Source organism: Coregonus lavaretus (assembly GCF_964263955.1).
Source record: "Coregonus lavaretus genome assembly, chromosome: 31".
Lineage (NCBI taxonomy): Eukaryota > Metazoa > Chordata > Actinopteri > Salmoniformes > Salmonidae > Coregonus > Coregonus lavaretus.
In genome coordinates this window covers 26,377,789-26,402,294 of record NC_140018.1, presented here as the reverse complement: position 1 = coordinate 26,402,294, position 24,506 = coordinate 26,377,789, and the positions used below count along the sequence as shown (strand labels likewise).

Genomic DNA, 24,506 nt, shown 5'->3' with positions numbered 1-24,506 from the left:
ACTTTAACAAAGATCACACATCTGAATGAAAAATGACAGATTACTAGACAATAAATTCATCACAGCACAATAATTAAATCAAAATTATTTTTTTACAGAACAGTGCAAATAAACAAACTTGTGCCGTGTTCATGTGCTATTGGAAACTCCATACCTCCGCGTTAAAATGAACGTAACTTATTTGTATAGTGGTTCCCACTGGGCATACATTGGTTGAATCAACATTGCCACGTCATTTCAATGAAATTATGTTGAACCAACGTGGACTAGATGTTGAATTGACATCTGTGCCCAGTGGGTTGATTCTGATACTTTCCAAGTGGGAAACTCGGGATCATCTTTCTACAAGTTAGCAAGTCTAAAATTGTTGTTTCCTAGTTTAGACTAGCACGTGAATGCGGCATCTATTCAAACAAAGGTCTAACAAAAACAAATTATTCATAATCAGGCCACATTGGTGGCTAAATTCCTATCTTTAACTGCTGATAATTCACATATTACTAAATAAAATATTACAAAGAAAATGACATCTTTAGGATATCTAAAAGAAAATGTTTTTAGTGTTACATTGAGTCTTCACAGTAGTGCAACCTTTCTTATTCATTACCAGCAACAGTGGCAAGGGGCCTTAATGTTTAAACAAATACCATTTACGCCAAAGCGTACAGCTTCAAATAATATAGTAGACATAAACTGTTGGAGTGGGGTAAACTTATATTGCACTGTAAATCTGTAGTATCAAACATTTACATGTGAGTATTACACTAAAGAAGCACAAGTCAAATTACAGTCACTGACAATCAGACATTAACAAGTTTCTCTGAAGAGAGCCATGGCTCTTCTAGAATACAGTAATGTCTTTAAAGCACTTGGAGTCATGGTGCATTTCACAGACTAGAGCCCATAGGCCAGGATTCATTCCGATCGCACTTTGTGACAATGCACCATTTAAAGGTAATTTCCGATTGAGCCGGCATATGCAGCATTGACTGTAAATGTGGTCTCCGTGAACGCGAGAAAATTGCCTTTAAAAGGTGCATTGCAGACAAAGCACGATCGGATCCAATCCTGGCTTTAGGATTGAATCCCGGCCTTACTGCTAATCCGATTGAATCCCAGGCTCCCAGTTGTTTTGCCGGTGTCAGAGGTGGAACTGTATTAGAGCTGTCAAATCCACAAGTGGCTCCCGGCATTATACCTAAAGTGGATATTGCCATTGGCTGCACGTAGTCTAATTAAGATAAATCTCACGCAGCCTACTTACAAGTTGTTTAGTGGAATGTGAGATATAATCTACACCTCGATTAGGCTGATAGAAATCCTCATTTTGTTTAATGATTTTAAATTTGAGCGTCATTATTTCTATATAGCCTACACTTTCTCCTTCTGAACTTCTAACATGAGTGGGATGGGTGTGGCTTCGGGACAAATACCACACAATCAGCCGCTCTGATTTGACAGCTCTAATGCAGTTACACCACCGACACCACCAAAACACCAGCTATTCGGGTGTCGGCAATCGCTGGTTAATGCATGAGCTGATTGAATCTAACCCCTAGTCTCTCTTCTGCCGGTCCAGGGAACGCAACAGTTTCCGTCTGGGTGAGTCACCCTGGAGAGAGATAGAGTCTGAGAATGAGGCACCAACCGTTGGCTCTAGGTACTGGGCAGTAGAGGGGACAGATGTGGCAGTGGTGTCCCATGATGTCCCAGCAACATCAGGTGGTGGAAGCCCTTTGTTAGGAGATGACAAAGCTTTATTAGGAGATAAAGAGAGCGCTTTACTAGGAGATGAGAATGACGCTATATTAGGAGAGTTCATAAGGCTGGCGTCATCCATCTCGATGACCTCAAAGTCGGCATCATTCCACTGGTCGGCCTCGTCATCCTGCTTCTGTTCCTCTTCCTCATCATTGGCGCCTGAGTCCAGCAGGGCTTGGCGGTACTCGCTGTCGTCAGGCTCCATGCGGCCCCTGGTACGGGGTGTCCTACTGGGGCCGCTGGGGGACGAGGCCAGCCAGAACATGAAGGGGAAGAGGATGGAGGTGATGGTGGCGGTGCCCAGGGCCAGGTACATCAGCAGGGGGTGATCATCGATCCTCCCCAGCAGGAAGCCCACCAGGGCGGGCAGCACCATCTCCCCCAGGGCCGCCCCCACCACGAACACCGCAGCAGAGCGCCCGGTCACTGTGGTGTACTGCTCCACCCAGGAGATCCCACTGGGGAAAGTGGTCGACATGGAGGCACCGTAGACACCAGTGCAGATCCACAGGGCCACCCTGTTCCTGTTGAAGAGGGTGAGGAACAGGGAGGACAGGGTGGAACCCACCAGGCTCAGTAGGATCATGGTGCCTGGGTGCATGCAGGCCGCAAAGAAGATGGCCAGGCCCCGGCCGGCAGCGAACGTCCCCCAGAACAGGGAGTTGAGCCCTGCTGCCTGGGCCTCGTCCATATGAATGTAATCCTTAGCATAGGTGAAGATAAAGGAGCCATACGCCACCTCGGCCCCCACATACCAGAAGAAGAAAACAAAAAGCATGGTGATGAGTGCGTTGTGGTGCTTGGACACCAGGGGTTTCCCTGAGGGGGTCTGGGCCCTGCCCCTAGAGGGGCTGTGGCGGGCGTAGAGGATGAAGAAGATGAGGGAGATGAACAGGATGAAACCACCGATCACAACGTAGGCCCACATGGACTTGAGGGTGCTGCTACTGTGGACGAAGCGCATGACAACAGAAGAAGACCCGGGTTGGGACAAGTGGTCTGTGACAGGCGGGGAGCTGGAGTTTGCCACCGGGGCTTCCATGCTGCTGTTTGTTGCCACATCCAGGTCCAAGTCCGTTCCAAAGAGCAACTTGGCGATGATGGGCGAGGCGAAGGCCCCAGCGGCGAAGCTGAAGTGCAAGGCCTGCATGTGGGGGCCAGCCTGATCCCCCCACGTCTGCAGGATCAGGACATTACCACCTACCAGAGAGGACAGTAAACAGCATCAGAGACATTCACTGACAACCACTTCTTGTACTGTGTGCAGATACTTATTTACTATTTTAAAGATAAAGACTGTGAGATTAACTGTACCTGTATCTAGAAAGCCCATGGAAACTCCAATACTGGACATCAGAGCAGTGAGAAGAAGGGCCGTCTTAGAGAAAGGGATGGCAAACATCCCAAACGCTGTTACCAACATGGAGAGGCCTGTGGAGAAGATACAGTGTTAGGAGAAGTGGGGTGTATTCAACCAGCATGCATTATGCCCTGTATAAAGGTCATGATCACCCACAAAAACAACCTACAGCATTCTTTGACAAGCAAAGGAGATGCATTTACAGTGCATACTGTATACTAATATAATAATAATAATAATAATAATAATAATAATAATAATAATAATAATAATAATAAATGCCATTTAGCAGACGCTTTTATCCAAAGCGACTTACGTGCATACATATTTCATATTGGTGGCCCCAGCAGGAATCAAACCTATGATCCTGCTAGCGCCATGCTCTACGAGCTCATAGCCACACAGGACTACAATAATATCTTAGAGGTTAAATCTAATGTTTTTCAGAGCCAATGGACACCATGTATTTGTGTTTGAGTGAAGGCTAGGTATATTTTAGTCTGTTAGACATACCCAGCAGCAGATGGCTGTTGATGTAGTCAAAGAGAATCCCTGACAACACAGAGCCGCCTATATAGCCCATCGAGCGGCCTACGAAGATGTAGGAGATGTTGCTGATGTTCTGGTTGACGTTGATGGCCAGGTCTTGAAATGTGGGGCCTAAAACAGAGATACTCATCCCCTGGAACACAGAAATAAGAAAACACTTACTAGTACAGGCAAGTATAAGTAATATACAGCCCTGCGCATATCTCAGAACTTTTTCAGAGTTCTCTGGCAAACAGTGGTAGCAACTAGGGCCCTATCATTTTCTAGGATACATTTTTCTAGGATCCATACAGTAATATTCTAAGGGTATTTTGAACTTTATGTGTGGCAGCCAATGGTAAATAATATACAGTGTGACATTTTGTGTTTCATTTCCCTTTCAGTAAGATGACAGTTATTCAAAATTGTACCTTTGGACAGGTGCCAGAAAGTAAAAGCTTAAACCTGTTCTTAAGTTGAAGAACCAGTTTTACAGCCATGAAATGCAAACCCTGCTCATTCAGAATATTTGCCTAACAACCCTCATTTTACCAGAGAATAAAAAAGTAACCATTGTCTTAAACGCCAATAAAACAACCACAATCACATAACTAATGAACTCAATGAATGAATCTTGGAAAGGCTAGATGTTATTCAATGGGAATAGTCACTGACTATGTGAGACTCAATAAGATGAAGCTTTAAAACATTTACAGAGAACCTATATTTTAGTGAAGATATGATGATAGGGAAACAATCCTAACAATAATTTCCATGCAAAACAAACTATGCAATAAAACCAGAGACCCTATTCAATTCTAAGTTATAAAGGTAAATATGATGACAGAATGGACAAATTCAGTCCCTTGGGCTGGCCTACTAGTCTAATAACAAGCATTCATCATTACCAGGCCGAGGAATGATGCACAGAGCGCTAAACTGATCACCCAGCTGCTGCAGCCTCCAGAACCGCTGGCCCTGCCACCTCCACCGATGATTTCAACCTCATCATCGAACTCCGAATTCGAACTTCTCTTCCTCCCTTTCATTACACTCTTCAGCCCTCGTCTCGTGTCTTTCCTCTTGTCAAACAGAGTATCTTCCTCTTGGTCATCGTTATCATCATCCTCCTCCATTCTAGCGAAACGAACATGCTTCTTTTTCACAACAGGATTTCTGGCCGAGGCAGACATGGTCGAGCTGTCAAATTATGGCTAACGTCTTTGTTTGAATCCTGCTGGTTGGCAAGATTAACACGTTTACGCCAGCGCACTTCGTAAACAAACTGCGCGCACTGAGCGGGTGCGCCAACCGTGAACGACACTTTCTGATATCCCACTCAATTATAGAGATAAATAGTAATGGCGTCTTTTTGAACGCACTAACTCCGCCATGGTTCGTTGTACAAAGCCTATGGGAAAACGAATGGAGTTTTTGTAGGGTTTTTTGATAAATGCTGAAAATAATGTATGTGGTAAACACAGGCTTATGAGATCTTATACGTTTTGTTCAGCTAACGTCACTTTTTGTGATTTATTTTGCATTTATTAAGAAAAAAAAACCCACATAAAAGGCTTCATCATTCTTAAAGGTAATGTTAACTGACTGACATTATCTGATCTCCTAAGCCTGTGTTAACCTCAGACTTTATTTTCCGCGTTTATCCCAAAACCATATTCTTTCCCCATTAATTTTCCCCATAGGAATGGCTGAACAAACCAGAGGTAACACATTTCTGGTTTTTAGGACTACAAGTTGGCGAGGTCGATAGACCCCTTCGGTTCATTCTGTCATCCATTGCATGAGGAATCGTACAGGGAGAATGGTGGCTGCGGGTAAAATGCCGCGTTGGCATGCTAGCCGGAACTAGGAAACTCGTACATTTCTGACTGTAGTTATAGACGTGCTGCGTTTAACCAGGTAGCAAGTCGAAAATTCACCAGTTTCCTAGTTCCGGCTAGTATGTGAACGCCGCAAAAGCCTACTACCACAGATAGAACAATGTGAAGCATCCACAAATATGGTAGTGAGAGGAAGCCCACTGGCCGGCAGTGGGAGAATACGGTTTTCTGTTCCCAAAACTAGAATATGTTATGAACAGAGTGAACGATGTTTTGTAGACTTTACCCTTTGTAAAAGTTTTTTTAAATCGCGTTGTTTAGAAGGAGCGCAAAGGCGAATTGAGTTATTCCACACGCGCACTTCACGTAGGAGGCGTTCCCTAACGGAAATATGCATATGTCTGCTAGAACGCACCAATAGGATCTCGCTAGCTCGTGCTTGGCTCTGCCCACCTCCTTGCTTGTTCTGCCCACTATGACTAATTTGTTCCCATTGGATACGACAGGCCGTGGTCTATCTTGGTTTAGTTATACATATCTTTGCTACTACGATGTGGTTCCATGACGACAGGCTCAGCTGACGCGTCAGCGTACAGGAAGTAGTAGTCGTATGATTGAAATAAATTCGTTGAAAACAGTGACCTCTAGAGGTCATACTAGAAATATGTGATGTTTTCCTAATCATCATTACTTTTGCTTTTGTGCTTTACATGCAAGAAAAGAGAATTATAAGAATGTCTAAATTTACTGAAAATGTCTTCACATCTTCTGAAGATTGGCCTTCTATACTTCAAATCAAAATCAAATCAAATTGTATTTGTCACATGCGCCGAATACAACAGGTGTAGACCTTACAGTGAAATGCTTACTTACAAGCCCTTAACCAACAATGCAGTTTTAAGAAAATAGAGTTAAGAAAATATTTACTAAATAAACAAAAGTAAAACAAATATTTAAAAAAAGTAACACAAAATAACAATAACGAGGCTATATACAGGGGGTACCGGTACCGAGTCAATGTGCGGGGGTACAGGTTAGTTGAGGTAATTTGTAATGTAGGTAGGGGTAAAGTGACTATGCATAGATAATAAACAGTGAGTAGCAGCAGTGTAAAAACAAAGGGGGAGGGGTGTCAATGCAAATAGTCCGGGTGGCCATTTGATTAATTGTTCAGCAGTCTTATGGCTTCGGGGTAGAAGCTGTTAAGGAGTCTTTTGGACCTAGACATGGCGTTCCGGTACCGCTTGCCGTGCGGTAGCAGAGAGAACAGTTTATGACTTGGGTCACTGGAGTCTTTGACAATTTTTTGGGCCTTCCTCTGACACCGCCTAGTATATAGGTCCTGGATGGCAGGAAGCTTGGCCCCAGTGATGTACTGGGCCATACGCACTACCCTCTGTAGCGCCTTACGGTCGGATGCCGAGCAGTTGCCATACCAGACGGTGATGCAACCGGTCAGGATACTCTCGATGGTGCAGCTGTATAACTTTTTGATGATCTGAGGACCCATGCCAAATCTTTTCACTCTCCTGAGGGGGAGAAGGCGTTGTCGTGCCCTCTTCACGACTGTCTTGGTGTGTTTGGACCATGATGGTTTGTTGGTGATGTGGACACCAAGGAACATGAATCTCTCGACCCGCTCCACTACAGCCCCGTTGATGTGAATGGGGGCGTGTTCGGCCCTCCTTTTCCTGTAGGCCATGATCAGCTCCTTTGTCTTGCTCACATTGAGAGGTTGTTGTCCTGGCACCACACTGCCAGGTCTCTGACCTCCTCCCTATAGGCTGTCTCATCGCTGTCGGTGATCAGGCCTACCACCGTTGTGTCGTCAGCAAACTTAATGATGGCGTTGGAGTCGTGCTTGGCCACGCAGATTGGCCTTCTATACTTGATCGCTTGCTTTGGCTACAGTCCGACTCCCCTGTATTACAGCAAACAATGCAATCACTCTGTTTTAAATACGTGTGTGTGTGTATAAGCATAAAGTAGCTTCAATAAACCAGGCCCTATAGGTTGACAGAGACAGAGGCATTGGCAGGCTCAAATTGGGTGACATATAATAATCTTACCATGATGCAACTGGAGAGTGATGAATGATGAGAAACTCAAGTAAAAAACTTAAACATCTTTACTTTGTTCAAAATATGTATTTTAATTTCAGTTGTACATAGTTCTTCATTGTACATAGTACTATGACATGTTACATTTAATACAATCAAATTAAAACATGAAATCATGCAATTCAAAAAATATGAAGGCATTTTGAAAAGCAATAACATGCTGAAATGACTACATAAAGCTAAGAGGGATTTTAATTATCAGCAATATAAAATGTGTATTTTAAAGAAATACATACATACTGTATCTGTGTGAACAAGGAAATTAGATAAGGACAATGCACAAAACATGGGGTGAAAGTGAAAGCCGCAAAGTTGATATTTTTTGTGACATTACAGTGTGCAGTGTTGTAGAATTCTAGTTGCATTAGGCATAGATATACACTCTTAATTACACCTGTGAACCGCAAAAGTTTGAATAAAATCTATATATAACCTACATATGTCAGTAGAAACATGTTAATTGAATAATTTCAAACAATATGCTGTTGAATTTGGTCTTTAGCCACTAAACAAAAATAGAACATGCATAAACTAATCTTTACATTCTCTTCATATGATCTAAATACTGGGACATTCCCAAAAAGTGACAAACTTCTTTGGATGGCAAGGAATTCATTCAGTACGAGATAATGTAATGAATAATTATACTAAAACACTTACTAAGGCGTGTATGGCAAAGACGTATCTCAGTAAACCTCCGGGGTACAATTTCAGGAATTTCTATTACTTGAGAAATTACCTGAGGCTTTCATTGGTGAATTGTGCAACTGCGTATGTCTATGATGTAAAAAGTAAAAAATATAGCAATTATAACTAAAGATGAACTTAACATAAAACATAAAAAAGACTTGATAAAACAAATATATAATTTGACATTTCTCTAATAGAAACGTATGCTCTGGTTAGAAAAACAAAACAAAAAATCTATCCAAAATATTCCTTGTGACATGGGTATTATCTAATTCTCACATTGATAGCAAAAAATATAAACTGGAAATTGAAAGCGTAGAAAAAATAGATCATTCCCAAAGCAAGATTTAAGTTCAAGATAGCAACTTTTCTTCTCAGAATTAGTGATTTTTTTGCATTTCCCCGGTCACAAAATTCCTACTGAAGTACTGTACTTCTCAGACACAAACACCGTTCTGTGGTACAGATAGGCAGCAATCCCGTTCAGAGCAAACAGTGATGGCTAGGAAGCTGAAAGACTCTTTTACAGAGTCTCTCTCCTAATGTTTGGATATCTACTGTATAAGGACATACAGTGGAAGGGAAATATTGCCCAAACACATGATGGTCATGTTTTGTAATGGTTTGAACCTAAAGCCTCTTTCTGTCCTGCAAATACTGTTAGGACAAAATACTACAAATTTGCATGACATCTGAGGTAGATTGTGTCACAAGTCTTGCCTTGGCAAAACCAATGACCTACAAAGCTGGATAGTTTGGATTTTGATAAGTTATGACTTTTCTGCGTGCTTAGTGGTCAAGGGATTGTCGAGTTAAAATCCTTCACTGTAAAAGTTGTGGGTCTTAAAGTTCTCCAAGAGCAATCTTTATAATTATCAATGATTGTTGAAATTCAGGAGGGTGATTTGAAACATAAAATGTTTGAAAGGCCTAATAAACTATCCTGAGGGTGGTGCTTTGGCAAATAGAATTGACCATAGATAATCAGCCATTTTCTTTACATTTCAAGGGCACACCCAAAATTATCAATACAAAAGGTTGTTTTGGTCTTCAAAACATCAAATAATATGAGAAAGGCCAACACCAATTAGTTATGGCATGACATCAGCCACTAAACAAATTCTAGAAAAAAATAAATACAAATATGAAAAATATCATTAAACAAATATAACAAGAGGCTAATGAACTGAGCACATAGTCAATGGTCACATTTGTCAATGATTACATCCCAAATTACATTTGAAATATGGTGGACAGAGTGAGCCTACTACAATTAGAATATATCAAAGTATAACATTGGTTACTAGCCTATATGTGCTGGACAAAATACTGCCAACTTCAACAATAAAAATCAATTCATAATATTAATTCATTCCCGTTTCATGTAAATTACTCCCTATAAATCAACATTGACGTTCATCATTTACTCACGTTGCATAGTCAGACAAGTAGACGTTCAGTTTGAGGATCCTGTTCTGTGCTGGCTATAAACTATGTATACAAAAATGACAATGGTGGTTCTGACGCAAAAACTCTGAAAAGGATTCTCAGGCACGGTGTACGGCGCATTCAAGTTATACTGTATCAGAGATAATAACAACTGAATACAGCCTCAGGTAAAGTCAGGCCTATTTCAGGTCCAGAGTACTGCAGCCTTGAGATGGCATTTCATATTTCACGGGTGGGACGCTGTAATTGTGCTTCAAGCAGCTCCCCTGAGGTGCCCTAGCACCTTCAAGGTGACCTTTAAAACTAAGACAATAGTAAGCCGTACAACCACTAGAAACGAACTACCTCCCCACCCATTATCTCATAAAGCACTTCTTTGAAGTGATATTGTATGCTCAGGTCATACTTCATATTACTCACAAATTCACAATCTTGCCATGTTTTAAGAGAGTATCAAACCCCCACAGATCACTCTGTGCTATAAACAGAAAAGGGTTGACTTTTAAAAGCAGCTTTTTTCCCAGTTAAATTCTACTCAGCAGTAGATTCTTTGTTATACTGTAGACAAGACAAGCAACACCTGTGTCCCAAACATACTTTACTTACCTATACTACTTATGGGATGATTGGGGTAATTTGAGAAAAAATAGATATTACAGTTTCTTTGACCATATATGGTCAATTATGTCCCTAGCGTTTATTGGAAATATAGTTTTTAAAACAAACCCAATAAATATAGTTTGTTTTTCTTTCCAAAATTCTGCAAAGCCTAAAAACTATATTCAAGCTTGTATTGAACATTTCTAGGCAATGATGAGAATGATCCTCAATGCCCTTAAACAATGCACATTGAAAACGAGGGAATTTGCTAGCGAGACTGGCCACTGCTATTCTTATGTAAATAAGTGCTTGCAGCCTTCAAAAAGCACCCAAGTAAAGCGTGCGTTCCCTTGTAAGAAATATAAAATACGAGATTTCCTAATTTTCCATTTTAACCTTCAAGTTAATTCAACAGCTGCAAGATTGGAAAACAACAATCCGATGCATTGCTCTTCAAGATCACATGAATGTTCAATTGTGTATGTTGAGTATCTATGCGTATAACTGATATGTATTATTACTTCAGCATTTCCCCCACATTCTCCTGCAAAAGCAGCCATTAAAAGATTGTTTATACATACACAGGTCAATACATCTATACTTGTATCATAGAAAATATGATAATCAGCAGTTCCAAGTTCCTGCGAGTGAATATGAATTGTCTGTATGTATGTCTGGGTGTATCTCTTTGTTTTGAGTGTGTTTTGGGAGACTTAGATGACAGATTCGGGGGTTGCGGTCTTCACTTGAACTACAGCATCTGCTCCTGGGTGCCATCTTTGGCTGCCTCTTCCTGCGCTCTCCTGATACGTCTAGCCTCCACCCAGGGGATCAGACACAGCACGGCCCCACCGATGATGGGAGGGATACCAGCCAAATAGAAGGCCACGTCGTAACTCCCCAGTCTGTCCCTCAGGAACCCTAGAGAGAGAGCGAGAGAAGAGAGAACTATAAATATCTGGGACTCGTTCATCATTAATCAAAATATCTGGGACTCGTTCATCATTAATCGAAATATCTGGGACATCATTAATCATTTCATGTCCTAAAGACATGTTGTGTCCTAAAGACAAGGAACAAAGTTCAGCAGCACCCCTGAACCCCAAAGGTGAGCAATAGTATGCCCCCAGTCCTGAGTGCATAACCCCATAACTTCAAACCACAGTGAACACCTTATTTGGTCCTTTCAGATATAAAACAAAGGTGGGCTTATCTGAGCTGGGACAGAGTGATACTAAGTACCCACTGGGCACAGACGTCAGTTCAACGTCTAGTTTTGATTTACATTTGGTACATTGAGTTGTCAACTAAAGTGAATTCACTGTGAAAAATAAATAAATCACCATGTCATTGGATTTAGGTAAAAATGTAAGTGAAGAAAATACCAAATGCCCTTATGTTGATGACTTTTTGCAAATTCAAATCAGTTTCCACGTGGATTCAACATATTTTTTTGTTTGTTGAAATGATGCGAAAACAACATTAATTCAACCAGCTTTTGCCCAGTGGGTAGTGGGTTAGTGCAAACCCACTCTTTGAATACAAACAGAGCTGATTATTACTAGCCAGTGAAGACTGACTGGATTGGGGTCAGGGCTAATTAGGCCCCTCCGTCTGCCCCCCCTTGTGGATTGTGGTTTCCCTCCCTGAACAGCACTAAGTTGCATGACTTCCTGCATTCCCTACTTCTACCACTGTTTCCCCTCTCTTCCTGGAATGCTAGTCTATTTAGGAGAAAAACTGATGCCTTTTCTGTAATACAGTGCAAACAGGTTGCACATGACTCATGTGGATATGAATGATATCTAAATTAGAAAGAGCTTAACATGAATGGACGTCTGTGAACTCAACATTCCAGTGGTGAAATGTATGTATCTTCCACAAGGTATATACATTCTTACACAAGTATCATATTCACAAGATAATGTCTCTACTCATATCAAGTTGTAATTGTAGAAGCTGCGAAGTTGCCATGTTGTGAATCGATTTCTTTATGTTCCTTTGTGTATGGTAGAGTGTGGAGCGTTTCACTTTCACAGTTCCACAGATAAACACCAGGTGGAACCAGAGGTTTATAGGAAAACAACTAAGCTCAAAATCATACTCCAGGGAGAAATGTTTTACATCATTAAGCTAAATGTTAATATCTTTCAAACCATCAAACAGTACATACTAACCAATTCAGTGGCTGTATGAATGATTTAACTTTTTCATGCCTGTTTAAACAGGGCATCACAGCATACTAACTTCCTATTTCCCACGGAAGATGCCATTTCAGACGTGGCCACTGGCTTGCCTATTTAACTGTACCTGCAATAGGAGGCCCCACGGTCATGGGCACAGACATCATGCCCAGCAGAAAGCCGATGGCCTGGGACACGTTCTGGGAGCCCACCAGCTCGAAGGCGATGGGGGCCATGATGCAGATGAAACAGCCATCAAACAGGCCCATGAGTAGACACACAGCGATCAGCCCTCCGAACACATGACACAGAGGGATCATCATGGACATCACGCCGATGACCATGAACGAAGACACCTGGCCGGGAGGAGACAGCAGGAGATGTCAGAGAGGTGACGTGAATGTGATGCACACAGCAGCATTGCTTCTTTGCATTAATCAGAGTAATGGTTATGACATGGGGCTCAGGCTACATCTCAAATGACACCATGACACCCTAAATTCCACACATAGTAGACTTTATGGAGAGTAGGGTGTCATCGGGCCAAAAGCAGTGCACTATATGGGGAATAGGGTGTCTTTCGAGATATAGTCATGACTTGTGCAAGATCTCGAGGTTAGTAGACTTTACCTGCAGGTAGACTTTGTTGACTCCCTGTACATAGTCTGCCACCCGGCCGAAGATGAGGCGGCCCACGCCAGACGTGACGCCGATGCACATGAGCAGAACCTCCTTGTTGGCGTCTTCTCCGAAGCGCTCCTCAACGTGCTTCATCTATGGGACAGACACAAAGGACACAACCATCTCATCAGAACACAGCTGCCACATGTACTTAGGGCCTAATCAAATTACATCTCTAGTGGAAAACAGACACAAAAGGCTAGTAGATGCTTATAATTGATTTGTTTCTAGACATCATTAGAGGGATGGGTAAGATGCAATGGGAAGCATATATGGAACATAGAACACAATGTCTTAGCACATTGTGTTCAATGTGGACAATGTGCTGTAAGGAGGATATACATCTACATGTTTGTGAGAGTATACAGTCGTGGTCAAAAGTTTTAAAAATGACACAAGTATTGGTCTTCACAAAGTTCGCTGCTTCAGTGTTATGAGATATTTTTGTCAGATGTTACTATGGTATACTGAAGTATAATTACAAGCATTCCATAAGTGTCAAAGGCTTTTATTGACAATTACATTAAGTTTATGCAAAGAGTCAATATTTGCAGTGTTGACCCTTCTTTTTTAAGACCTCTGCAATCCGCCCTGGCATGCTGTCAATTAACTTCTGGGCCACATCCTGACTGATGGCAGCCCATTCTTGCATAATCAATGCTTGGAGTTTGTCCGAATTTGTGGGTTTTTGTTTGTCCACCCGCCTCTTGAGGATTGACCACAAGTTCTCAATGGGATTAAGGTCTGGGGAGTTTCCTGGCCATGGACCCAAAATGTCGATGTTTTATTCCCCAAGCCACTTAGTTATCACTTTTGCCTTATGGCAAGATGCTCCATCATGCTGGAAAAGGCATTGTTCGTCACCAAACTGTTCTTGGATGGTTGGGAGAAGTTGCTCTCGGAGGATGTGTTGGTACCATTCTTTATTCATGGCTGTGTTCTTAGCCAAAATTGTGAGTGAGACCCCACACATGAATGGTCTCAGGATGCTTTACTGTTGGCATGACACAGGACTGATGGTAGCGCTCACCTTGTCTTCTCCGGACAAGCTTTTTTCTGGATGCCCCAAACAATCGGAAAGGGGATTCATCAGAGAAAATGACTTTACCCCAGTCCTCAGCAGTCCAATCCCTGTACCTTTTGCAGAATATCAGTCTGTCCCTGATGTTTTTCCTGGAGAGAAGTGGCCTTCTCGCTGCCCTTCTTGACATCAGGCCATCCTCCAAAAGTCTTCGCCTCACTGTGCGTGCAGATGCACTCACACCTGCCTGCTGCCATTCCTGAGCAAGCTCTGCACTGGTGGTGCCCCGATCCCGCAGCTGAATCAACTTTAGGAGACGGTCCTGGCGCTTGCTGGACTTTCTTGGGCGCCCTGAAGCCTTCTTCACAACAATTGAACCTCTCTCCTTGAAGTTCTTGATGATCCGATAAATGGTTGATTTAGGTGCAATCTTACTAGAAGCAATATCCTTGCCTGTGAAGCCCTTTTTGTGCAAAGCAATAACGACGGCACGTGTTTCCTTGCAGGTAACCCTGGTTAACAGAGGAAGAACAATGATTTCAAGCACCACCCTCCTTTTAAAGCTTCCAGTCTGTTATTCTAACTCAATCAGCATGACAGAGTGATCTCCAGCCTTGTCCTCGTCAACACTCTCACCTGTGTTAACGAGAGAATCACTGACATGATGTCAGCTGGTCCTTTTGTGGCAGGGCTGAAATGCAGTGGAAATGTTTTTTAAAGTTCATTTTCATGGCAAAGAGGGACTTTGCAATTAATTGCAATTCATCTGATCACGCTTCATAACATTCTGGAGTATATGCAAATTGCCATCATAAAAACTATGGCAGCAGACTGTGAAAATGAATATGTGTCATTCTCAAAACTTTTGACCACGACTGTACAGTATGTGCTTGTAGTTGTGTGAGTTGGGAGGTTGGGGCCAGTCTAAGGGGGCTACACAGCTCTCCTCATGTTTCAGGCATACCCCTGAGAGGGGTCCCTCCCTCTACACCACTCCTTTTTCAGAAGTGGGGAAGGCAGGGTGCGCCAGTGAACCCACCGCCATCTCCCAGCCTCCACAGTTACAGTGCCTTCAGAAAGTATTCACAAGCCTCAACTTTTTCCACATTTTGTTGTGTTACAGCCTGAATGAAAAATTCATTAAAATTGTGATTTTGTATCACTGAGCTACACACAATACCCCATAATGTCAAAGTGGAATTATGTTTTTAGAAACTGACAAATTAATAAAAAATGTAAAGCTGAAATGTCTTGAGTCAATAACTGTTCAACCCCGTTGTTATGGCAAGCCTAAATAAGTTCAGGAGTAAAAATGTTTAACAAGTCACATAATAAGTTGCATGGACTCACTGTGCAATAATAGCGTTTAACATGTTTTTGAATGACTACCTCATCTCTGTACCCCACACATACAAGGTCCCTCAGTCGAGCAGTGAATTTCAAACACAGATTCAACCACAAAGACCAGGGAGGTTTTCCAATGCCTCGCAAAGGGCACCTAAATAATTGAATATCCCTTTGAACATGGTGAAGTTATTAATTACACTTTGGATCAAATCCAAATAGTCTGGGTAGCCATGATTAGATGTTCAGGAGTCTTATGGCTTGGGGGTAGAAGCTGTTAAGAAGCCTTTTGGACCTAGATTTGGCGCTCCGGTACAGCTTGCTGTGCGGTAGCAGGGAACACAGTCTATGACTAGGGTGGCTGGAGTGTTTGACCATTTTTAGGGCCTTCCTCTGACACCACCTGGTATAGAGGTCCTGGATGGCAGGAAGCTTGGCCCCAGTGATGTACTGGGCCGTACGCACTACCCTCTGTAGTGCCTTGCGGTCGGAGGCCGAGCAGTTGCCATACCAGACGGTGATGCAACCAGTCAGGATGCTCTCGATGGTGCAGCTGTAGAATCTTTTGAGGATCTGAGGACCCATGCCAAATCTTTTCAGTCTCCTGAGGGGGAATAGGCTTTGTCGTGCCCTCTTCACGACTGTCTTGGTGTGTTTGGACCATGATAGTTTGTTGGTGATGTGGACACCAAGGAACTTGAAGCTCTCAACCTGTTCCACTACAGCCCCGTGTGATGTACTGGGTGTATCAATACACCCAGTCACTACAAAGATACAGGCATCCTTCCTAACTCAGTTGCCGGAGAGGAAGGAAACCGCTCAGGGATTTCACCATGAGGCCAATGGTGACTTTAAAACAGTTACAGAGTTTAATGGCTGTGATAGGAGAAAACTGAGGATGGATCAAAAACATTGTAGTTACTCCACAACACTAGCCTAAATGACAGAGTGAAAAGAAGGAAGCCTGTTGAGAATACAAATAATCCAAAACATGTTTTCAATAAGATCCTAAAGTAAAACTGCATAAAATGTGGCAAAGAAATTAACTTTATGTCCTGAATACAAAGCGTTATGTTTGGGCAAATCCAACACAACACATTACTGAGTGTTCAAGCATGGTGGTGGCTGCGTCATGTTTTGGCAAGGCCTAGGGAGTTTTTTAGGATACAAAGAAACGGGGGAGCAAAATCCTAGAGGAAAACCTGGTTCAGTCTGGTTTCCAACAGACACTGGGAGACAAATTTACCAAATTCAGCAGGACAATAACCTAAAACAATGCCAAATATACACTGGAGTTGCTTACCAAGACAACATTGAATGTTCCTGAGTGGCCTAGTTACAGTTTTGACTTAAAATGGCTTGAACATATATGGCAAGTCTTGAAAATGGCTGTCTAGCAGTGATCAACAACTAACTTGACAGAGCTTGAATAATATTTTTAAGAATATTGTACAATCCAGGTGTGCAAAGCTCTTACAGACTTACCCAGAAAGACTAACAGCTGTAATTGCTGCCAAAGGTGATTATAACATGTATTGACTTGTGAATACTTATGTAAATTAGATATGTCTGTATTTAATTTTCAATAAATGTGCAAACATTTCTAAAAACCTGTTTTCACTTTGTTATTATGGGGTATTATGTGCAGATGAGTGAGAAAAAAAGATATAATTAATCCATTTTTAATTCAGGCTGTAACAACAAAATGTGGAATAAGGAGTATGAATATTTTTTGAAGGCACTAATTATTCACACACCTGAGTCAATGCTTTGTAGAAGCACCTTTGGCAGCAATTACAGCTTTGAATCTTCCATCTCAGCCAAGGAACTCCGTATTTTGGTCATAGTGGTCATTGGGTTCTTGGTTACCTCCCTGACCAAGGTCCTTCTTGCCCGGTTGCTCAGTTTGGTCGGACGGGGCGGCCAGCTCTAGGCAGAGTCTGGGTAGTTCCATATTTTTTCTATTTCCCAACGATGGAGACCACTGTGCTCTTGGAAACCTTCAACACTCTAGAAATGGTTTCATACCCTTCCCCAGATATATGCCTTAATCACAATTCTATCATCTACGGTCAGTTCCTTGGACTTCATGGTATAGTTTCTGCTCTGACATGCACTTCTCCTTCTGTGAGGTTTAACGGTGGTTGACATCCAATATGATGCATTACTGCCCCCAACTTAACTATAGTATAGATCCATTACACTTTGTGATACAAAATGGGAAAGGGGAACCGGGAAAATAAAATGTACATATATTTTAATTACCCTACCAACTAACCCTATACTCATTAAAACCCATAACCTTGTGGCCTCCCGAGTGGCGCAGCGGTCTGTATATTCAGTGGGGAGAACAAGTATTTGATACACTGCCGATTTTGCAGGTTTTCCTACTTACAAAGCATGTAGAGGTCTGTAATTTTTATCATAGGTACACTTGAACTGTGAGAGACGGAATCTAAAACAAAAATCCAGAACATTACATTGTATGATTTGTAAGTAATTAATTTGCATTTTATTGCATGACATAAGTATTTGATACATCAGAAAAGCAGAACTTAATATTTGGTACAGAAACCTTTGTTTGCAATTACAGAGATCATACGTTTCCTGTAGGTCTTGACAAGGTTTGCACACACTGCAGCAGGGATTTTGGCCCACTCCTCCATACAGACCTTCTCCAGATCCTTCAGGTTTCGGGGCTGTCACTGGGCAATACAGACTTTCAGCTCCCTCCAAAGATTTTCTATTGGGTTCAGGTCTGGAGACCGGCTAGGCCACTCCAGGACCTTGAGATGCTTGTTACGGAGCCACTCCTTAGTTGCCCTGGCTGTGTGTTTCGGGTCGTTGTCATGCTGGAAGACCCAGCCACGACCCATCTTCAATGCTCTTACTGAGGGAAGGAGGTTGTTGGCCAAGATCTCACGATACATGGCCCCATCCATCCTCCCCTCAATTCGGTGCAGTCGTCCTGTCCCCTTTGCAGGAAAGCATCCCCAAAGAATGATGTTTCCACCTCCATGCTTCACGGTTGGGATGGTGTTCTTGGTGTTGTACTCATCCTTCTTCTTCCTCCAAACACGGCGAGTGGAGTTTAGATCAACAAGCTCTATTTTTGTCTCATCAGACCACATGACCTTCTCCCATTCCTCCTCTGGATCATCCAGATGGTCATTGGCAAACTTCAGACGGGCCTGGACATGCGCTGGCTTGAGCAGGGGAACCTTGCGTGCGCTGCAGGATTTTAATCCATGACGGTGTAGTGTGTTACTAATGGTTTTCTTTGAGACTGTGGTCCCAGCTCTCTTCAGGTCATTAACCAGGTCCTGCCGTGTAGTTCTGGGCTGATCCCTCACCTTCCTCATGATCATTGATGCCCCACGAGGTGAGATCTTGCACGGAGCCCCAGACCGAGGGTGATTGACCGTCATCTTGAACTTCTTCAATTTTCTAATAATTGCGCCAACAGTTGTTGCCTTCTCACCAAGCTGCTTGCCTATTGTCCTGTAGCCCATCCCAGCCTTGTGTAGGTCTACAATTTTATCCCTGATGTCCTTACACAGCTCTCTGGTCTTGGCCATTGTGGAGAGGTTGGAGTCTGTTTGATTGAGTGTGTGGACAGGTGTCTTGTATACAGGTAACGAGTTCAAACAGGTGCAGTTAATACAGGTAATGAGTGGAGAACAGGAGGGCTTCTTAAAGAAAAACTAACAGGTCTGTGAGAGCCGGAATTCTTACTGGTTGGTAGGTGATCAAATACTTGCAAAATCGGCAGTGTATCAAATACTTGTTCTCCCCACTGTATATATATATATAATTTTTTTGTTTGTATTTTACCCCCTTTTCTCCCCAATTTCGTGATATCCAAATGCGATCTTGTCTCATCGCTGCAACTCCCCAACGGGCTCGGGACAGGCAAAGTGCTTGAGGTCTCACCACAGACCCGGGTTCGATACCGGGCTGTGTCATAACCGGCTGTGACCGGGAGTCCCATAGGGCGGTGCAAAATTGGCCCAGCGTCGTCAGAGTTAGGGGAGGGTTTGGCGGGGGTGGGGGGGGGCTTTACTTGGCTCATCGCGCTCTAGCGACTCATTGTGGAGGGCCGGGCACCTGCAGGCTGACTTCGGTCATCAGTTGAATGGTGTTTCCTCCAACACATTGGTGCAGCTGGCTTCCGGGTTAAGCGGGCAGGTGTTAAGGAGAGCGGTTTGGCAGGTCATGTTTCGGAGGACGCATGCCTCGACCTTCGCCTCTCCCGAGCCCGTTGGGGAGTTGCAGCGATGAGACAAGATCGTAATTGGATCGCATTTGGATATCACAAAATTGGTGAGAAAAAGGGTGTAACTGAGTCAGGTTTGTAGGCCTCCTTGCTCGCACACGCTTTTCAGTTCTGCCCACAAATGTTCTATAGGATTGAGGTCAGGGCTTTGTGATGGCTACTCCAATACCTTGACTTTGTTGTCCTTAAGCCATTTTGCCCCAACTTTGGAAGTATGCTTGGGGTCATTGTCCATTTGGAAGACCCATTTGCGACCAAGCTTTAACTTCCTGACTGATGTCTTGAGATGTTGCTTCAAAATAACCACATAATTTTCCTTCCTCATGATGCCATCTATTTTGTGAAGTGCACCAGTCCCTCCTGCAGCAAAGCACCCCCACAGCATGATGCTGCCATCCCCGTGCTTCACGGTTGGGATGGTGTTCTTCGGCTTGCAAGCCTACCCCTTTTTCCTTCAAACCTAACGATGGTCATTATGGCCAAACAGTTCTATTTTTGTTTCATCAGACCAGAGGACATTTCTCCATGTGCAGTTGCAAACCGTAGTCTGGCTTTTTTATGGCGGCTTTGGAGCAGTGGTTTCTTCCTTGCTGAGCGGCCTTTTAGGTTATGTCGATATAGGACTCGTTTTACTGTGGATATAGATACTTTTGTACCTGTTTCCCCCAGCATCTTCACAAGGTCCTTTGCTGTTGTTCTGGGATTGATTTGCACTTTTCGCACCAAAGTACGTTCATCTCTAGGAGATAGAACACGTCTCCTTCCTGAGCGGTATGACGGCTGCGTGGTCTGATGGTGTTTACACTTGCATACTATTGTTTGTACAGATGAACGTGGTGCCTTCAGGCGTTTGGAAATTGCTCCCAAGGATGAACCAGACTTGTGGAGGTCTACAATGTTTTTTCTCCCCGCGGGATTAATCCTCAGAGTCCCTACCCAGGATACGTTTAAAACTATTATGGATGGCGCTCGACAAAGCCCAAGCGATACCTGCAACAACGTCACAGAAATCTCTGACATGCACTGTCAACTGTGGGACCTTATATAGACAGGTGTGTTCCTTTTTGAATGTCCAAACAATTGAATTGGCCACAGGTGGACGCCTATGAAGTTGTAGTGACATCAAGGAAAATCAAAGGAAATTGGATGCACCTGAGCTCAATTTGGAGTGTCATAGCAAATGGGGTGTGAATACTTATGTAAATTAGATGTTTCTGTATTTCATTTTCAATTTATTTTCAAAAAACTTGTTTTCACTTTGTCATGGGGTATTGTGTGTGGGTGGGTGAGAAAAAAAATCTATTTACATTAAGATCTACAACATTTATTCCATGGGACAAAACTAGGTCCAGAGTATGACTGTGGCAGTGAGTAGGTCCAGAGACATGTTGGACAAAACCCACTGAGTCGATAATGGCTCCGAAGGACTTTTGGAGTGGGTCTGTGGACTTCTCCATGTGAATATTAAAATCACCAAAAATTAGAATATGATCTGCTATGACTACAAGGTCTGATAGGAATTCAGGAAACTCAGAGAGGAACGCTGTATATGGCCCAGGAGGCCTGTAAACAGTAGCTATAAAAAGTGATTGAGTAGGCTGCATAGATTTCATGACTAGAAGCTCGAAAGATGAAAACGTCATTTTTTTTTTTGTAAATTGAAATTTGCTATCGTAAATGTTAGCAACACCTCCGCCTTTGCGGGATGCACGGGGAATATGGTCACTAGTGTAACCAGGAGGTGAGGCCTCATTTAACACAGCAAATTCATCAGGCTTAAGCCATGTTTCAGTCAGGCCAATCACATCAAGATTATGATCAGTGATTAGTTCATTGACTATGACTGCCTTTGAAGTGAGGGATCTAACATTAAGTAACCCTATTTTGAGATGTGAGGTATCACGATCTCTTTCAATAATGGCAGGAATGGAGGAGGTCTTTATCCTAATAAGATTGCTAGGGTGGACACCACCATGTTTAGTTTTGCCCAACCTAGGTCGAGGCACAGACACAGTCTCAATGGGTATGGCTGAGCTGACTACACTGACTATGCTATTGGCAGACTCCACTAAGCTGGCAGGTTGGCTAACAGCCTGCTGCCTGGCCTGCACCCTATTTCACTGTGGGGCTAAAGGAGTTACATCAACGTAAATGCTGAATAAACCTTCTAATTTGATAAACAGGTTTCATGAATGAATGTAATTAGGAAGCACTGTGCGAAAGCAAGCCTGCGCCGTCTCTGGTAGGCTACCTTAAGACAATCCATGCACTGACTGGATCTTCTGCTGCCTGCCCTGTTTTTGCACACCAATACCATCCAGACTTCACACATATCCTGCAAAACATACAGTTCAACTTGTCCTTGGCAATGCCTTTCCCTTTAATCAGACTTCTACGAACTCAGTCGTACGTGAAAGACGCTATCTAATTCTCCAATATGTGAAATACCTGGAATAGTGTGAGAGGGAAAGCTTCTTCGGGACATTAGACTCCCAGTCTTCAGCTGATAGGGAGGGACTTTGCTACGGATAAGGGGGAATAGGCGTACACCCCCCCCCCACCCCCCCACACCCACACACAACACTAGAACTGTGGCACTAAAGGGCTGGACTCAGCACTTTGACCAGAGCAGAGGAGCTGAGGGAAAACGGAACAGCTAAAATATCCCACTAGGCTTAGTGGCTCTGTTAGTCACTGCACACTGCGAGGTGAGCACTCCATTCCTGAAAGGTTAAACAATCCAGCCTTTCACCCCTGGGTTCCCCTGTCTTCCTGGTGGTTCTGGTGATATAGAAGCTCGGGCTGGGCCCAGGGATGGGGATAGGGCTGGGGATGGACACTGACAGGGCCCAGCGGTGGCCCAGCCTGGGTAGCAGAGACTAAAGAAGTGTTAGGAGAACACACAGGGCTGTCCCCGGGAGAAAGTGACCTTCCTCCAATAACAAAGTAATCTCCTCCAAATAAACAGTGACCTACTGAGCCCCAGGACAGATATCTCCTCTCCGGACCTCCACAGAATATGTTTTCCATCCTATAAATGGTATGCAATACTGGAATAATAAGACCTGTGTTTATGTAACTCTGCCTCAGCTGAAACCTCCCAGACATTTACTGACTCTCCATAGACCACATAACTAAAGCATCTACTGTATGTATATTAGGGGATTGAATAATTGCTGTGAAGTACTGAAACTGGTATGCATCAAAGCAATAACACACATTTGGCAACCTTATTATTTAGATTGAGTTATCCTCTGTTTGGACGCCCTGAGTTCTGCAGAGTCTCATGTTCTTCAGACCTGGGATAACTATAGTTTTAACTATGCTTTGTGAAAAGTGAAACATTTTCCAGGGGAACAAATAGTTACTTTGGAGGTGACTACAACTATTTGAATACAGATCTCAGAAAGTAACTACTTTTCAAAACTATTTGAATACGGATCTGAGAAAGCAAATACTTGTTCAAAATATTTGAATACAGATCTCAGGAAGTGACTACTTTTCTGAAACTATTGGACTGGCTGCCTTCAACTAATGACAGGGCTGTATCCGGAACTGCATTTTGAAAATAGAAATATAATGAAGAGCACACACAATCTCCTATACTATTCCAATCTATCGGACAGCCATATTTGATCTACACAATACATTTCTATCTGAACATTCTGTAAATGTCCATTCTCCTGAATGTCCATTGCCCCAGGTGTACATAATCAAGTCAAACCAATTAACGAATGCTATTTTGTACAGATAAGTATAAATAAGTTGTGACTCAACTACTCTGACTCTTTCAACATGCCACTGAAAAGGTTGAAAGCTGCAATAAATTGTATAATACCTGAAAATACTGCAGAGTAATTCAAAGCTCATTGCAAGCAGCAAGTTGGATGTTAAGCAACTTTGAACCTCTTTGTCCATCGGAGGGTAAGTGTTATTTTAAACACACTATACCAAGGGTAGGCAACTAGATTCAGCCGCGGGACGATTTTTGTCGGAGCGGATGGTGGGGTGGCCGGAACATAATTATAAATAATTTGCACACTGCAAATTGACCACAACTGTAATTACTTTTGGAGCAACATTTTATTAGCATGTTGTTACATAATACTTTGTTAATTGCATTTTATTTGCATAGCAATGAGCTGAACGTTTTTGTAACTACTGTAAAGTAACTGTTCCTTATTCCACTTATGTAATAACTCCATTATTTATGCAATGATAAAACAATTTCCAAAGTCCTAGTAACAATAATGTTGCTGTTGTAATAATCAAAGTTACTACACATGATGCCAACTTTTACTGGATTACCATATGTCTCACTCATTATGAAAATATTTGTTAGTTTATTTTGAAGCTGCAACAGTGGTGTATTCTGATGTTGAGGTGATTCCATGTCCCTCATGTATTTAATTCTAGACTATAAATTATATTAAGATTCATATCTAAGAGCTCTCCAAACCATGTGCTTATGATCATATATTTCGAATGATTCAACTAACTGTTGAAGGTTTTGGTTCTTAATTAAATATTTAGCAGCCATCAAATAAAAAATAAAACATGTTTTCAAGAAGGCATATATTCAAATACCGTCAAACAGTATTTGGTTTTCTGAGAGGTATTCAAAATACTTTCAAATATTATTTGTTTTTCTG

At 42.6% G+C, this 24,506-nt stretch overlaps 2 protein-coding genes across 2 annotated transcripts in view; both read right to left on the bottom strand.

Annotated features, from left to right (window-relative positions):
* Window positions 1–26: 26 nt before the first annotated feature.
* mfsd4b (major facilitator superfamily domain containing 4B) lies at window positions 27–5,031 on the bottom strand. Its single transcript, XM_084149603.1, has 4 exons — window positions 4,558–5,031; window positions 3,635–3,803; window positions 3,076–3,192; window positions 27–2,961 (listed from the first exon to the last, which is right to left on the bottom strand). Exons 1-4 carry the CDS (start codon window positions 4,840–4,842, stop codon window positions 1,556–1,558), a joined length of 1,977 nt encoding a protein of 658 aa, XP_084005729.1. The 5' UTR covers window positions 4,843–5,031; the 3' UTR covers window positions 27–1,555.
* A 2,572-nt stretch (window positions 5,032–7,603) lies between these two features.
* LOC311107107 (monocarboxylate transporter 10-like) overlaps window positions 7,604–24,506 on the bottom strand; it is a 55,159-nt gene continuing 38,256 nt past the window's right edge. The window contains exons 4-6 of the mRNA XM_084149584.1: window positions 13,163–13,306; window positions 12,660–12,888; window positions 7,604–11,270 (exon numbers count right to left, since the gene is read on the bottom strand). Of these exons, the coding sequence (XP_084005710.1) occupies window positions 11,101–11,270; window positions 12,660–12,888; window positions 13,163–13,306 (543 nt within the window). The 3' untranslated portion in view covers window positions 7,604–11,100. The remainder of the gene's footprint in view (window positions 11,271–12,659; window positions 12,889–13,162; window positions 13,307–24,506) is intronic.